Below are 18,148 nucleotides of genomic sequence, written 5' to 3' on the forward strand. Positions count from 1 at the left end.
TCTGCTGGGACATTCCTCTTGCTTGGAATATATCTGACAGCTCACTGCATTGTCGCACACCCAAGTGTGTACCTACTTTACCAATTCGCAACAAGATCGAGACACCCCCCCCATCGCCACTTTCCTACTTTCCATGGCTGTGGATTCAGAGGCCAAGAAAATAGTGCCCTTGTACTTTAGTCCATCTGCCGTTGTGCCTGTGTCCAGCACCTTTGTCACTATCTATCAGAAGAGGTGACAGAGCAGTCTCCTGTAGAACGTAGACTTTCCGCTGTCAAGAAAGGACTGGAGGCAGAAACTTGGTGGATCTACTCGACTGAAGAAATTCTCAGGTCCGGTGACCTGCACATTCACTCTTACAAGTGCACCCTGTGCAAGCAATAATCATGGAAGCTCAAAGGCCCGTCTGTAGGCTTGATGAGCACTAAAACATTGATCAACCTCCCGCCTCTCATAAATTTTATGGCTGCTTCTCCGAATTCATTCAACTCCCTAATGAGAGGCAGAACTTTGAGGAAGGTCGATTCCTTTCTTGCTCAAAGACCTCCCTGAAGGAAGGGCACTCTTCTTCTTCTCAGATTGAGAAGAAAAGTGTGTAGCAGCCTTAAAACCTAAAGGAGAGAGAAAAGAGCTGGAAAGTTTCTTGGGCATCAGCTTGGGCCTACCCGAAATCAAGATCGCAAAATTCCTCTTAGACTACTTCTTCCTCTTCTTAGTAGTCTCAGGCCACTGCACTGGAACAGGGATTCCTGCAAACAGTTATGTCCCCTTCAGCAGCTACAAAGTTAATAGGGGTCCACTCCAGCCTTACTTATATACCAGCCACAGCCTTCATCGAGCTTCCCAAGTCATAGCCACATGTCTGAACAATGAGCTGACATCATCAATAAAGCAATCAAAGAACAAAAACTAGAAAGAGAAAGCAGACTGATTAAAAATTTCCCACTAGAGTGCCGAGAAGTACGTCTCCACTCTTTGGCGGTCGAAGTCAAAGTGAAGATAGTGCTACCAGTGGAAGAAGCCCCAACCTTGCAGCCACTTGTGTTTACCTTGTTAAAAAGCTTAACGGCCGTTTCCAGCTTCACTGAATTCATACTTCTATTAAAGGTCAAAGGTTTGTATTACGTAGAGAAACAAATCATCTTTAACAACTGTTCAGATAAAAAAATTTAAAAAAAAATAAAAAAAATTCCTTCCCTTCAAAAACTCATACAAATGTTTGTATAAAAAAATCAGTAAATAAAAATTTCTTTTTTAACAACACTCTTATATAAACCTTAAAAACTATTTTTATGATCAACTAATAGAATTCTTTTAAGAATTGAAATTAAAAGAAATACTGTACACCTGTACTAGTAAATAAGATTGCCAGTAGGCAATTTTAACTCTACGTACATAAACTTACTTGATAAGGAATGTGGGAGGTTAACATCCTCTTCAATGGTTCAGGATTCATATCAAAACAGAAGTTTTCTGAAACTTTTTTCTTGTCCCTGAGATCATAAAGAGCCATTGTGGCAAATATGGGCTCTATCTCCAACTCAAGCCTCAAGTTAATACACTTCACCTGAATTCTATGACCTGAGTGAGGCATGGGTAGATCTGGGTAGAGTCGTCGTTCTATCATGTCTTCTTCATCTTGAGCAGGATACAACACAAAGAGCGATTCCTGTGCACAAAAACATGTTTAATTCAAATATATGTTTGTAATTTTCTAGCTATTCAATACATATCAAAAATACTACAGCAGAAAATCTATAGGTAATATTAATACAAACTAAAATAAATTATTTGATTCTTAAATACTGTAATCTGAATTAAAATGAAACCTAAAGGACTATCCTACTGAAGAGTTGACATGCAGTATATACAAAGGTGAAAAACAATCCAGAATATTAATAATCAAATTTATTTCTATACTCCCTAATGTTTATACTGCTTCTCTCTAGAAGCTTGGTTTATGTTGATGTTTACCCAAAAAATTAAAATTTTCCAGTTTCCTTCCTTTCAGCAGGCTCGGCCTCTAAATGTAGTATTCATCATACATGGGTTTGGATGCACCGACCTCAAAAGTGGTTGCCTGAGAATATCAGTTTGGTACTGCAACCACAGAGGCTACAGATCTGTAAACTACTCTCCTGGAGGCCTAACTGGACCCACCAGGAGTCATCCTGCTCTTTGTAGACACCCTGTACTTGTTTACCATTGGGGAAATCAAGACGATTGGTCGAAAGGCACACACAGCTCCTGATTCGACCAGTCCTGTAGCAAGGCATCCACCTCCCATGCTATAGGATTTGGAATTGGTGACAAAAACCCCTTTTCTTTTTTATACGAAACGTTGCAAACAAATCCACATTTATCCTTCCCCACTCTTTCCAAATCTATAGACCATTGGAATGGAAGATTATAGTCTTCCCTAAATACATGCAAAGATGTTTGATTTTCCTGAGATGGACAAGAAAAAGGACTATTCACCTCAAATTTGTATAAGTCGATAGAAATTCTGCTCTTTCATCAAAGTCTGATCCATCCATATACCAAGGCACTTACCCCAATTTTGGGGGGTAGCCGACATCAACAAAGAAACAAAACAAAAAGGGGACTACTCTACGTTCCTCCAGCCTAACCAGGGACTCAGCCGAGTTCAGCTGGTACTGCTAGGGTGCCACAGCCCAACCTCCCACAATTCCACCACAGATGAAGCTTCATAATGCTGAATCCCCTACTGCTGCTACCTCAGCGGTTATCTAAGGCACCGGAGGAAGCAGCAGGGCCTACCGGAACTGCGTCACAATCGCTCGCCACTCATTCCTATTTCTAGCACGCTCTCTTGCCTCTCTCACATCTATCCTCCTATCACCCAGAGCTTTCTTCACACCATCCATCCACCCAAACCTTGGCCTTCCTCTTGTACTTCTCCCATCAACTCTGGCATTCATCACCTTCTTTAGCAGACAGCCATTTTCCAATCTCTCAACATGGCCAAACCACCTCAACACATTCATATCCACTCTAGCCGCTAACTCATTTCTTACACCCGTTCTCACCCTCACCGCTTCGTTCCTAACCCTATCTACTCGAGATACACCAGCCATACTCCTTAGACACTTCATCTCAAACACATTCAATTTCTGTCTCTCCATCACTTTCATTCCCCACAACTCCGATCCATACATCACAGTTGGTACAATCACTTTCTCATATAGAACTCTCTTTACATTCATGCCCAACCCTCTATTTTTTACTACTCCCTTAACTGCCCCCAACACTTTGCATCCTTCATTCACTCTCTGACGTACATCTGCTTCCACTCCACCATTTGCTGCAACAACAGACCCCAAGTACTTAAACTGATCCACCTCCTCAAGTAACTCTCCATTCAACATGATATTCAACCTTGCACCACCTTCCCTTCTCGTACATCTCATAACCTTACTCTTACCCACATTAACTCTCAACTTCCTTCTCTCACACACCCTTCCAAATTCTGTCACTAGTCGGTCAAGCTTCTCTTCTGTGTCTGCTACCAGTACAGTATCATCTGCAAACAACAACTGATTTACCTCCCATTCATGATCATTTTCGTCTACCAGTTTTAATCCTCGTCCAAACACTCGAGCATTCACCTCTCTCACCACTCCATCAACATACAAGTTAAACAACCACGGCGACATCACACATCCCTGTCTCAGCCCCACTCTCACCGGAAACCAATCGCTCACTCCATTTCCTATTCTAACACATGCTTTACTACCTTTGTAGAAACTTTTCACTGCTTGCAACAACCTTCCACCAACTCCATATAACCTCATCACATTCCACATTGCTTCCCTATCAACTCTATCATATGCTTTCTCCAGATCCATAAACGCAACATACACCTCCTTACCTTTTGCTAAATATTTCTCGCATATCTGCCTAACTGTAAAAATCTGATTCATACAACCCCTACCTCTTCTAAAACCACCCTGTACTTCCAAGATTGCATTCTCTGTTTTATCCTTAATCCTATTAATCATTACTCTACCATACACTTTTCCAACTACACTCAACAAACTAATACCTCTTGAATTACAAGGATGTAATGGTACAGCCTCTTCATCCAAATGAGGGGAAGGAAAGAAAAAAGCAGACAAGCCAGTCATTCTAGCTTTCATCCAAGCTCACATTTACACACAAACATGGGCAGGGTGCTTTCTGTCCTGTGTGGGAGCTGCACTGGTTAAATAGCTACTTGAGCAGCCACCACATGACTAAGAGCTTAAGTATCAAGGGACTTGTCAGTACACTCCCTGATGCCTTACTTGAAGGTTTGTGTTTGTTGATATCACACGTGAGCTGTCAAATCTAAGTTCCCAGTTGATGTATAACAAAGCCTGTGCAATCCTTATGAACCATGAAACACAAAATTCCATTTTCTTTTTTATGAACCATATATGGCAACAACAGGATTTAATCAATCAATCGGCAATCCCAAAACTCTCTGACAAAGTTTCTGAGTACCATCAGTCACCCCTTTCTTCAGCCACGAAAGCCTCCAAAGACAACCTACCTGGTCTGACGTCTGCCTGTTTGTACAGCCTATGTGGTGTCATTCTGATATTGGCTAACATTATCTCAGATGTTGAATAACATTAACTAGATGATGTTCATGATGACAATGATGACACTTATATTTCCTGATAAAGTGAATTGTACGAAACAGCTAGAGAAATAAAATCTGCATGATGGAGGCTACCAAAGGGTTGCCATCTAGAGTTTATCCTTTCAAGCTACCAGATAAACCACAGCACTTTCCCACAATTTTTGTTTTCCAGGTTGGGTGTTTCAGATAGAGAGGGATACAATAAACAATGTTACAGCACAACAGACTAATATTAACACATTAATGTCAATCTATCTTGCAGTTGGTATCTCTCCTGCTTGATGGACATGGAAGATGGTGGAGTTGGTAGTGAGAAATTTGTTAGAGGAGGAAGAGGATGACATAGTTGATGGCAAAGAAGCCACTATAAATGTACTAGTTGTAACGAAGTTTTTTGTCAAACCTGACAACGATGGCAGTGGTTCTTCGGCGTCAAGATCAGGTGATGACTTGGTAGCTTTCTGCTTTTCTACCCATTACCAAGAACTGATCCATCCTTTGCTGAATGGCATTCCCTCTTTTATCCTTAAAAATAAGCCCATATGGCAAGTAAATATTTAACACTTAAGTAATCTTACCAAACCATTCAGCTACAGAACCCTTGGCTTCAGAAGATCAACAAGAACTTTGATAGATGGTTAAATCCCAGTTGCATTTCTTTGAGCTTCAGTGTTTTTGGTTCTGGGTCTGAGAAATTTTCTTCAATTTTCTATTGCTCAAATCCAATAATTTTTCGTTTATCAGCGGTTGCTTGCGATCCTTGATCAACTGTTCAAAACTTCCTCTCCCAACTCTAACTCTAGTTCATTACTTTAGTGCTACCAAAAACATAGACACATCCCTGACTGGCTCTTCAGGCACCTTTAAAACCCTGCATGAATTGGTAGAACAGTTCTTTAACACTCCTTTCATAGTCCATAGAGTCGCTTCAGCCCAAGAAGTGTAGTACTTATGCTTAACTCTGCTTGATACATCTTCTATCCTTTTCAAACCTCCTGAATATTCATCCCATCCTCTGCCAAAGTGACATTAACTCCTTGGCATAAAGTATGCTGTAAAAAATACCGCTTCAAGAACGCTATCAAGCTTTGGTCAATGGGTTGTACAAGGTGGGGTGGTGTTGGGTGGCAAAAAAAACCTCTATTACATGAAATTCATGTTATTCAGATGTCAGAAATATCCTGAGTTATTGTCCAGTATCAACATTACCTTGAAGGGCAGTTTCTTTATCCTGCAATACTCTTTGGCCAATGGTATAAAATAGCCACTGGACCAATGCTCAAAAATAATAAAAAAGTGGCCATGGCAACTCATGCCATTGGATTACCCATCCAAATCAAAGGAAGCATGGACTTCGGGTACTCTTGAAGACCTGTGGATTAAGGTCACGGTAGACAACTAAATGCTTTAGCTTAAAATCTCTAGTCACATTCCCTTCTAACATTAAAGTTAGTACTGTATATCTTTGGCTACCTTGTACTCTTGCATGGGTTTACCTTCGACGGAATAAATGAACAATCAGGAATTCTCTTCCAGATTAGTAATTCCGTCTCGTCAACATTGTAGACAAGTTCTGGGGAATTCAATGTCGATCGATTTTCCTGTTTTTCGAGCTAGGGTTGTCACTTAACTACTACTTCAACTACTACTACTACTAATAATAATAATAAAAGGAAATACAGCTTGTGGTATATTCCTGGAATGCATTCGTTGGGGACCAGTGTAGAGTGACAGGTGGTTCCTGCAGGCCTGGTAGTCCTCAAAGAGGACTTTGGCAGAGTTTTAGAGTCCTTCGATTCCCTCCGGGGAAGAAGGTAGGACTCTAACACTGATGGCCGGTTGGAGTTGTCTTTCCTGACTTACGCCGGAGGTGAAGAGCTCTCAATGTGAGGGGATCTTCCTATGAAGGTGGAAGGGAGGAAATCCATCCCTCGCGAGGCTCCCTCGGCAGAGGTGAGGTAGGAGAGTGTCCGGAGGAAGAGTCAGGAAGGACAGGCCTCAAAGACCTAACAGGAGTCAGTTTCACCCTAGGAGATGTTATCACGTCTGAGACTCCTATTTTCCTCTTCAGGGGAGAAGTAGCCAAGGATCTTTGCAGGAGCTCTGCTGATGCCGACGGATGTTGCGAGGTCTCGGAAGAGTGAGATGAAAAAGCTGACCCAAAGGCTTGCACACTGAACCAGGGCTGCTTGCTGATGGTGGCACTGTCAGAAAGACCACCTGAAGGTTGACATGGTGAATCCGCATTCGAAGATGGGATCTTTGGTATCCTGAACTCTTCTGTGGAGCCCTTTCCCTCTTTCCCGGCGGTCGTGCTGTAATGTATTTGCGGGGAGGGGAATGGGGCGACGGTGACCTATCAGAACACCTACCTTCCTGTTCCTTCTGACTGCGTGACTTTCTTGAAGTCGGAGAAACCCATTCCACTGTTCTGCGCAAGTGCGCAGTAGAGTGATGGTGCGTTGGCGAGCGCTGGCGAGTTGAAGAAAACTGTTGAGCTGGGGAACGCCGACACACAGGTGAGAAGGCGAGCTGGCACACACTGATGCTTAGAAAGGCATGCAGGCGAGTTGGCAAACGCTGATGCTTAAAAGGGCGCTGGACAGCGCTGACAAACAGGAGATTGCTGGGGCGTTGAAAAGTGCTGAAGTGCAAGAGAGAGCTGAAGAGCTGGAGAGCGTCAACGCGCTGGAAAGCGTTGACGAGTTGGTGAGCGCTGGCACACAGCCGAAGGCTTAGAACGCTGCGCAAGATGGCGTGTTCGCGAGGGTGAGTGACGCTTGGTCACATCGCGAGCAAGCAGACATGGAACAGGAGTCAGGAATGGAGAAGGTAGGTCAGAAGGTCGGTGAGATGCAGAGGATCGGCGCATTGAATGATCAGGAACAGGGATGTGCCCTTTGAAAGGGCGAACATCCGCCGAAGGGGATCGCGCACGATCCACAGAGGAGTCCAAGCACGAAGTCCGAGGACTAACGGCAGCGTTATCAAAAGAAGGTCCAGGAGAGGGGGAAGGTCAAGGGCAAGATGACAACGGAAGAGAAGGCTGCGAAGACGAGGCTGAAGTGCCTTATCACCGATGGTGAAGGGACACCTCTTAGGTGAAGCAAAGGGCGAGCTCTGCAAGATTGTTGATGCCCTCTGGGGGCCGGTGGATCAGCAAGCTGACCTTTGGAAGTAGCAGTCCTCCGCAGAGAAGTCTCTATGAGTGAACTCCCATGAAGAGGATTAACACTCGCCGGAGAGAGACAGACGAAGAACTTTGCTTCCCCCTCGAAGGATGATCAGGAACAAGGGGAAGCGCAGTTGGCAGTAACAGCTGAAGAGTCTGAAGGGGCAGGAGTATCGGCAGCAGCAGCAGCAGACGACGCCTCCGTCGACACATGACAGAGGATCCACCTCCGAAGTCGGCGAAGGCTGCACACTAGCAACACGGATGATGAGTTGCAGCAAGGAGTCCTTGGAGGGTGGACCCGAAAGCCCCAAGAACAACCACACCTGTATAAAGGGAGAAAGAGACAAGGCCCCACCCGGGGAAAGAGGTGTGGCCGCTTCGCTAAGGGAAGCAACACCATCTCTCGAGGACCGGGGTTGACCATCAGTTAAAGGGCCTACGCTACAACTCGATGGTCTCTCGGAAGAGGCCGAATAAGCAGGAGCTTCAGAGGAAGGTCGGGAAGCGGAAGAAGCCTTGGGTTATTTCCCTTTGGAAGAAACCTTCGAAGGAAAAATATCCCGCTTTGACTTCTTCCGCCGCCGCCCAAATCTTCCCCCCACTGGGAGGAAGACCACTCCCGACACGCACTACTCGTATTTTCACTATCACGCCGTTGATCTCCGTAGGTGAGACAAAGGGTGTGACGATCGGTGTCCACAGCCAACATGAAGGTACCGCAGGGCCGGCCTTCAACTCCAGGGCATGTATGCATAATCGGAAGAAGTCAACACAAACACACACTGTTAAAGAGAAAGCATAAACAAAAGGCATTAATGGCAGTCCAAAATATTAGTGAGGATGAAGAGCGGTAACGACCATTTACCATCCGAGCCTAAAGAAAAGTGAGCTAAATGACAGTGTGTGAGCAGGAGCAAGGTACCCCCCACCTACACTTCCAGACTAGTGGAATGGGTACCTAACACTTGCTAAATTTTAATGGCTCATCCTTTTAGCTTTGCCGAAAGTAATACCCCTAATAAATAGCAAAGGTTTGTATTCCAGTTACGGCACAAATGAAATTTACGGAACTAGAAGACAAAACCGTCGCAATGAATAAATTACGAAAACCAAGGTGAGGGTGGGGACGTGAGGACTCCAGTCGGGGTGTATTCCCCTGGGTTTGGGCTCCTACAAAACATATCCCTCGAGGAATGGTTACGAAAATAATTACATAGAAGCACTGAACTTCCGATAAGATTCATCAAAATAAATACTGTATACAGTAACTACCTGTCTATTTTCAAGTCTAGATTGTTGGTTGTTACTGTCGACTGTATCAGGAGGTATCCGTGACAGCAATGAGGGTAAAAGGGAATCAGCCATTGAATTACGAAGATCAAATTCCGAACTTGCCCAGCTACCTCTCGGAGTATCTGACAAATGTGAGTGGCGGCTACTGCTAAGGTTATGCTGTAATAAAAGAAAAGAAAAGAGCCATTTATTAAAATTCCTTGTTTTCAAAATGTAAAACAAGTTATGAGAATATAAAAGAAAACACTAAAATGGTAATTACATTACATTACTAAATTCTTTTGTAAGAGTTAACTTCTCAAAGTACCTAGATACTTGACCCCCTGATAACGTCATAGCCAATCATATTGTCTCCCGCATTAACAGCATTTATAACACTTCCCAAATAGTGTTTATAATTTAGTATAGTTTGAAACTTGTAAGGGGAATTATTGTGACCGCTGCTAACGTGGGAGGCAACGTAATTAGCTAGGTCGTCATCATGGGTTGGGGCTTCTTTTGCCCGGAATCTTTGTGGCAACAGTAGTAAGATATAAATTACCACTAACAAATTAAAGAGAATCTAGTAAAATAAATGATCAACGTACACTGATTCTATCTGATTCATCGTGGCCTCTATCATCGAGGTCAACTTCAAACTCAGGTTGAGGACATGTCTGCAAGTTTGAAATTCGATCTGTAGTGAGCTGGTTGCGACCCAAAACTGATGTGGAATAATTAATGTACTGTCGGCTAACATGAAGCCATTCTTTTGTGTAGCAGCGGACGACATCTGCCACATGAGCATCGTAGCCATCCCTAAAAAAAATTTCAAAATTACCAATAAAAAGTATTTGTGCTATTTTAATAAAAAAAAAAAACTTAATAAAATAGATTCCAAGATATATTCTGGTGTTTAAAATACCATACGAAATGGACAAAATGCTACTGTATTGAGTACTAAAAGCATTAAATCAAATGATCTTATGAACAAGCAATACTTCAGTTATTTGATTTACAAAATATGTTATTTTTATAATAAAATAAATTTTTGAATATACTTACCCGGTGATTATAATAGCTGCAACTCTGTTGCTCGACAGAAAACTCTAAGGAAAAATTCGCCAGCGATCGCTATACAGGTTGCGGGTGTGCCCAACAGCGCCATCTGTCGTCCAAGTACCCAGTACTCAATGTAAACAAAGAACTCAATTTTCTCCTCGGTCCACTGCGTCTCTATTGGGGAGGAAGGGAGGGTCCTTTAATTTATAATCACCGGATAAGTATATTCAAAAATTTATTTTATTATAAAAATAACATTTTTCAATATTTAACTTAGCCGGTGATTATAATAGCTGATCCACACCCAGGGGGGTGGGTAGAGACCAGCATTATATGTTTACATTATTATGAGCTAAGAAATTTTATTTCATTTTAGAAGTTATCAAAATAACAAAAACAAAATAAATAGGTACCTGGTAAGGAAGTCGACTTGAACAATTACTCTGCCTTTTTAAGTACGTCTTCCTTACGGAGCCTCGCGATCCTCTCAGGATGCTGATCGACCCCTAGGATCTGAAGTATCAAGGGTTGCAACCCATACAACAGGACCTCATCAAAACCCCTAATCTAGGCGCTTCTCAAGAAATGACTTTGACCACCCGCCAAATCAACCAGGATGCGAAAGGCTTCTTAGCCTTCCGGACAACCCAAAAAACAACAATAAAAACATTTCAAGAGAAAGATTAAAAAGGTTATGGAATTAGGGAATTGTAGTGGTTGAGCCCTCACCCACTACTGCACTCGCTGCTACGAATGGTCCCAGAGTGTAGCAGTCCTTGTAAAGAGACTGGACATCCTTAAGATAAAAAGACGCGAACACTGACTTGCTTCTCCAATAGGTTGCGTCCATTATACTTCGCAGAGATCTATTTTGTTTAAAGGCCACGGAAGTTGCGACAGCTCTAACTTCATGTGTCCTTACCCTCAGCAAAGCTTGGTCTTCCTCATTCAGATGGGAATGAGCTTCTCGTATTAACAGTCTGATAAAATAGGATAAGGCATTCTTTGACATAGGCAAAGATGGTTTCTTAACTGAACACCATAAAGCTTCAGACAGGCCTCTTAAAGGTTTAGTTCGTTTTAAATAGAACTTAAGAGCTCTGACAGGGCATAAGACTCTTTCTAGTTCATTTCCAACCATATTCGATAAGCTTGGAATATCGAACGAATTTGGCCAAGGACGAGAAGGCAGCTCGTTTTTGGCTAGAAAACCAAGTTGTAGAGAACATGTAGCCGTTTCAGATGAGAAACCGATGTTCTTGCTGACTCTTGCTGACTCTTTTAGCTGTGGCTAAGAAAACCAGGAAAAGAGTCTTTAAGGTGAGATCTTTCAGGGAGGCTGATTGTAGCGGCTCGAACCTGTCTGACATGAGGAATCTTAGTACCACGTCTAAATTCCAACCAGGTGTAACCAAACGACGCTCCTTCGTGGTCTCAAAAGACTTAAGGAGGTCCTGTAGATCTTTATTGTTGGAAAGATCTAAGCCTCTGTGACGGAAGACTGATGCCAACATGCTTCTGTAACCCTTAATAGTGGGAGCTGAAAGAGATCGTTCTTTCCTCAGATATAAGAGGAAGTCAGCTATTTGAGTTACAGAGGTACTGGTCGAGGATACTGATACTGACTTGCACCAGTTTCGGAAGACTTCCCACTTCGATTGGTAGACTCTAAGGGTGGATGTTCTCCTTGCTCTAGCAATCGCTCTGGCTGCCTCCTTCGAAAAGCCTCTAGCTCTCGAGAGTCTTTCGATAGTCTGAAGGCAGTCAGACGAAGAGCGTGGAGGCCTTGGTGTACCTTCTTTACGTGTGGCTAACGTAGAAGGTCCACCCTTAGGGGAAGTGTTCTGGGAACGTCTACTAGCCATCGAAGTACCTCGGTGAACCATTCTCTCGCGGGCCAGAGGGGAGCAACTAGCGTCAACCTTGTCCCTTCGTGAGAGGCGAACTTCTGCAGTACCTTGTTGACAATCTTGAACGGAGGGAATGCATATAGATCTAGATGAGACCAATCTAGGAGAAAGGCATCTATATGAACTGCTGCTGGGTCCGGGATTGGTGAGCAATAAATTGGGAGCCTCTTGGTCATCGAGGTTGCGAAGAGATCTATGGTCGGCTGGCCCCAGGTGGCCCAAAGACTCTTGCATACATCCTTGTGGAGGGTCCATTCTGTTGGAAGAATTTGCCCCTTCCGACTGAGACAATCTGCCATGACATTCAAGTTGCCTTGGATGAACCTCGTAATTAGCGATACGTTTAGACCTTTTGACCAGGTGAGGAGGTCCCTTGCGATCTCGTACAGCGTCAGTGAGTGGGTCCCTCCTTGCTTGGAGATGTACGCCAAAGCCGTGGTGTTGTCCGAGTTCACCTCCACCACTTTGCCTTGAAGGAGAGACCTGAAGCTTTTCAAGGCCAGATGTACTGCCAGTAGCTCCTTGCAGTTGATATGCATTGTCCTTTGACTCGAGTTTCATATTCCCGAGCATTCCCGACCGTCTAATGTCGCGCCCCAGCCTACGTCCGATGCGTCCGAGAAGAGAACGTGGTTGGGAGTCTGAACAGCCAGGGGCAGACCCTCTCTGAGGTTGATACTGTCCTTCCACCATGTCAGGCAAGACTTCATCTTCTCGGAAATGGGGATCGAGACCGCTTCTAGCGTCTTGTCCTTTTCCCAGTGAAATGCTAGGTGATATTGAAGAGGACGGAGGTGTAGTCTTCCTAATGCTACGAACTGTTCCAGGGATGATAGCGTCCCTATCAGACTCATCCACTTCCTGACTGAACATAGTTCCTTCTTCAGCATGTTCTGGATGCATAACTGGGCTTGGCTTGTTCTGGGGGCCGATGGAAAAGCCCGAAAAGCTAGACAGTGAATCTCCATCCCTAAATACACAATAGTTTGGGATGGGACCACTTGTGACTTTTCCATATTGACAAGGAGACCCAATTCCTTGGTCAGATCTAGAGTCCACTTTAGATCCTTCAGACAGCGACGACTGGAAGAAGCTCTGAGAAGCCAGTCGTCCAAATAGAGGGAGGCTCGGATGTCCGCTAAATGAAGGAATTTGGCTACATTCCTCATCAGCCTCGTAAACACAAGAGGAGCTGTGCTTAGGCCAAAGCACAGGGCTTGAAACTGGTAGACAACCTTTTCATAACGAATCTCAGAAAAGGTTGGGAGTTCGGGTGGATGGGGACGTGGAAGTAGGCGTCCCTTAGGTCTAACGAGACCATCCAGTCTTCCCTTCTGACCGCTGCTAGAACCGACTTTGTGGTCTCCATGGAGAACGTCTACTTTGTGACAAAGACGTTCAGCGCACTGACGTCTAGCACCGGCCTCCACCCTCCTGTCTTCTTGGACACCAAGAAGAGACGGTTGTAGAATCCTGGGGTTTGATGGTCCAGGACTTTGACTACCGCTCCCTTCTCTAGTAAGAGAGACACTTCCTGTTTCAATGCCCGTCTCTTGTCTTCCTCTCTGTACCTGGGAGAGAGATCGATGGGGGACGTTGCTAGAGGGGGTTTTCGTACAAACGGGATCTTGTACCCTTCTCTGAGCAACTTCACAGATTGTGCATCTGCGCCTCTCTTTTCCCAGGTCTGCCAGAAGTTCTTGAGTCTGGCTCCCACTGCTGTCTGAAGAAGTTGGCAGTCAGACTCTGCCCTTAAAGGACTTAGTTCCTTTCTTCTTTCCACGTCTCCCTTCGGCACGAGCACCTCCTCTGCTGGAGGCTCTGCCACGAAAGGGCGGAATAAAACGTGACGCTGGAGTGTCCATCCTTGGTCTCGCTGACAAGGTAGGCAAAGGGGTAGCTTTGCGAGCAGAGGACGCAACAAGATCATGGGTATCCTTCTGTATCAAAGAAGCAGCAATCTCCTTAATCAGGTCCTCTGGAAAAAGGCACTTAGAAAGAGGAGCAAACAGAAGTTCGGATCTCTGGCATGGTGTAACTCCAGCTGAAAGGAATGAACACAGGTTTTCACGCTTCTTAAGGACTCCGGACACAAAGGATGCAGCAAGCTCATTTGACCCATCACGTATGGCCTTGTCCATGCAGGACATAATGAGCAAGGAAATCTCCTTCTCCGTCGGAGAGATCTTTCTGCTTAGAGCTCCTAGACACCAGTCTAAGAAGTTGAATACCTCGAAGGCTCTAAATATCCCTTTCAAAAGGTGGTCCAGGTCCGAAGATGACCAACATATCTTCGAGCGTCTCATGGCTAGGCGGCGGGGAGAGTCTACAAGACTTGAGAAGTCGCCCTGGGCAGAGGCAGGAACTCCCAAGCCGAGAACTTCTCCCGTGGCATACCAGACGCTCGATCTAGAAGAGAGTCTAGCAGGTGGAAACGTAAAAGCTGTCTTCCCTAAACTCTTTTTGGACTGCAGCCATTCTCCAATCACTCGCAAAGCTCTCTTGGACGAGCGTGCGAGGACGAGTCTAGTAAAGGCAGGAGCAGTTGACGGCATGCCTAACACAAACTCTGACGGAGGCGAACGCGGAGCTACAGACACAAACTGGTCCGGAAACATCTCTTTGAACAGGGCCAAAACTTTCCTAAAGTCCAAAGAGGGTTGCGTAGACTTGGGCTCGTCCAGTTCTGAGTGTGGTTCATCTTCATGAGCAGCACCATCATCATCAGAAAGTCCCTCATCCGATAACTGATGAGGGAACGGCAACGGAGTGGGTAACGGCTGGTTGGCTGAGTCCGGCCGCACGGGTGCATGCGTGACTGAGCCGGACGCAACGTCATGGAACTGTTGCCCAGTCTGTGAGCTGGCAACAACCATAGCAGCGCGGGGACGCACAGCGTCTACTCCAGACTGTCTAGACTGATGTGGGTGCGCAGTGGCAACCACACTGGGTTGCGGAGGTTGACGCACCGCGTCAAAACAAAACAACTCTGACGGTTGTTGAACCTCACGGACGTCAACGGATACCTCCGTGCGTCGCTGAACGTCAACATGCGGCTGGCAGATCACACTGGAACGCATGGGTGGCGGAACTCTCTCAACTGGAGTGCGTGAGAAGGTTACCTCAGCGTCCCCAGGACGCACAACCGATCGTGTGGGTGGTTGTAGGCAAGGAGCTGCACTAGCTACTGGTGCGGCAGCAACCTTCTCCACACGAAAGTCCTGCATAAGCGACGTGAGTTGCGACTGCATGTCTTGCAGTAAAGACCACTTAGGGTCTACAGGAGCAGGTGCGGCGACAGACGGTGTAACTGTCTGAAGCGGTACCGCTTTACCTCTCTTAGGAGGTGAGCAGTCATCGGATGACTGCAGCGAGTCCGAACTGACCCAGTGGCTACAGCTGGGCCGTTGGACTTGCGCGGAAGGGACCGACTTGCGCTTCAACGGTCGTGAGACCTTAGTCCATGGTTTCTTGCGAGAAACCTCTTCCGCAGACGAGGTATAAATGGGCTCTCTCGTCTTTGTGTGGTGGGGGCGATCTTGGGTAGATACGCCCGAAACCACGGAGGGAACGTCTGTTCGCTGATTAAAGCCTCTCGAACCCATTTGTCGTACGACATTGCTTCTCCCCTGGACTTGGGAGCTTGCAAGAGGTCCCGGACCAGGAGGACGACAGGCACGAACAGACGAACCCTCAAGCGCAACACTATCCACAACACTATCACTCACTTTATCACTTCCCACTGCACTTTTACACTTCAGCTCCTTGACATCCGCCATGAGCTGATTACGGTCACTAGCCAGTGACTCAACTCTCTCACCCAGAGCTTGGATGGCACGCATCATATCAGCTATCGAAGGTTCCTGAGTGCCAGAAGGGGGATTAGGAGCAACCACTACAGGGGAAGGAATAGGTTGTGGGGCATGAGGAGAGGAAATGTCAATAGAACGAGAGGAACTTCTCCTAACTCTATCTCTCTCTAGCCTACGTGTATATTTTTGGAATTCGATAAAATCGAATTCCGAAAGCCCAACGCACTCCTCACATCGATCTTCCAATTGACAGGTTTTATCCCGACAATTGGAACAAACAGTGTGAGGGTCGATAGAGGCCTTCGGAAGACGCCTTGAACAGTCCCTAGCATTGCACTTCCTAAATTTTGGGACTTGTGAAGGGTCAGCCATTTTGAATTGGTCAAAGGGGAATTCAAAAACTATCAAAAAGTCATCAACAAAGAATCCGTAATCAAAAAGAGTTCAAGGAATTGTGAAGAAAAAGCCTGCACAGCGAAAGCTCAAAACTAGAATAGTGTACTTCACCAATTAGTTGTGAAAACAAATCCAGTTAGCAACAGCGAATAAGCACGTCTTGTCGGGAGCACGACAGAGAGAAAATTGAGTTCTTTGTTTACATTGAGTACTGGGTACTTGGACGACAGATGGCGCTGTTGGGCACACCCGCAACCTGTATAGCGATCGCTGGCGAATTTTTCCTTAGAGTTTTCTGTCGAGCAACAGAGTTGCAGCTATTATAATCACCGGCTAAGTTAAATATTGAAAATATCTAGTTACTGTAAGTGCACAATTAAAAAACCTCAGACTAAATTCATATACAATATTAGAAATAATCTTCTCTTCCAATCAAATCATAGCACTAAATATGATATTTAAAGATCTTCAATCATAAAAAGATATAAATTAATAAAACAAGCAAACACTAATTACACTTCATCTGGCACTACTGGACGTAGAGTGCGTATGTGTCGGGGAAAACAGTTTACGATTATGTCGTCCGCAGGAAAATGTAAAATGACCCGAACAGGATCCCTGTCAGCTTCCAGCTGGTGTTGATCAAGGAAATCTTCATAGTCCACAGGTTCTACAACTTCCTGAACAGGTACCTAATGAAAAAATACTTCATAAGTTTCATGCTCTGGTTGTGCTTACAGTATATCCGGTAGTCTGCTTAAACTACTAGAAAATAATAATTCATAGATGTCCAGAGAAAAAATGGAACAATAATAACTTTATATTACAACAAATTTTATATACCACTAAATATGATATTCAGACAGAGAGAGAGTACAATACCATGACATTGGGAAGCCAAAAGTTAGTAGGGCCATACTATCCTAATGAACTTAGGATACATAAAATATGACAAATTCGGAGATAATTTGTATTTTTCCTAACCATACAAACCTTAGCTATTTACATTGGGTTTACCTTTCGGCGTAGCTGAAATGGCGAGCCATTAGAATTTAACGAGGGTGTATTACCCCCGCACTAGTTAGCAGGGGGGTAGGGGAGTGGTAGCTAGCTACCCCTCCCCCCCTCACACACCGGTGAACTGCTTCACTTCACTTAGAGGTAGGACTTGCCTTGGGGGACAGGGCTGGCGGGCAAATATGTGTAAATAGCTAAGGTTTGTATGGTTAGGAAAAATGCAAATTATCTCCGATTTGTCATTTGTTCAACCGAAATACAAACCACGCTATTTACATTGGGTGACTTACCCCTTAGGAAGGGTGGAAAGTCCCCAGCCATACTGGCTTTGGCTTTACCCGGGGACTCAGAATCCGAGTGAGTCTCACTCGAGAAAAGGAGTCCCTGCACCTCACAAGTTCCTTGCTCCGCAAGGAAACGTGTGGCCTACATAAGCTTGTGTGTGAAGGAAGAAATTGAGACCCGTCCTAGGCAGTTGACCTGGAGTTCCAGAAAGAACTCTGGGTTAGGACGTTCCCAATACCACCTCGTCAGGGTATGGGGGACGCGACAGTATTGACTCAATACTCGGAACACAAGGAAGCATGGTTTACCTGCAGAGGTTTGAGGTCAGCTATGCAGAGACCAGAATGCTGCTTCCCCAGTAGAGGGGACGATGAAGAAAGAAGTAAGGGCTAGACATACTTCTTTCGTTCATGCAGACTAAAACCTGATAACAATGCCCTCAACCTTCTGCTACCTGTCCAAAAAGGAGCCTGAGGTTAGACCAGCTGTTGTGTAGCCACCACAGAGCGATAGAAACGTATCGATACTCCTGTGGGTCACGTCCTGCATGAAGCGGGCTGCGAAGGTCATT

General features: G+C 45.0%; 1 protein-coding gene across 14 annotated transcripts in view; it reads right to left on the reverse strand.

The window, feature by feature from the left end:
- Positions 1-18,148, reverse strand: part of Zir (Zizimin-related) — a 326,985-nt gene that overhangs the window by 290,017 nt on the left and 18,820 nt on the right. For all 14 annotated transcript variants that reach the window (XR_011039375.1, XR_011039379.1, XR_011039374.1 and 11 more), the window contains exons 3-6: positions 16,792-16,967; positions 9,704-9,914; positions 9,096-9,275; positions 1,406-1,669 (exon numbers count right to left, since the gene is read on the reverse strand). Coding sequence is in view for 4 of the 14 variants with exons in the window: in XM_068345898.1 (XP_068201999.1) it covers positions 1,406-1,669; positions 9,096-9,275; positions 9,704-9,914; positions 16,792-16,967 (831 nt within the window). In the remaining 10 variants the exon portion in view is untranslated. The remainder of the gene's footprint in view (positions 1-1,405; positions 1,670-9,095; positions 9,276-9,703; positions 9,915-16,791; positions 16,968-18,148) is intronic.

The sequence above is a fragment of the Palaemon carinicauda genome, chromosome 22, assembly GCF_036898095.1.
Source record: "Palaemon carinicauda isolate YSFRI2023 chromosome 22, ASM3689809v2, whole genome shotgun sequence".
Taxonomy (NCBI): domain Eukaryota; kingdom Metazoa; phylum Arthropoda; class Malacostraca; order Decapoda; family Palaemonidae; genus Palaemon; species Palaemon carinicauda.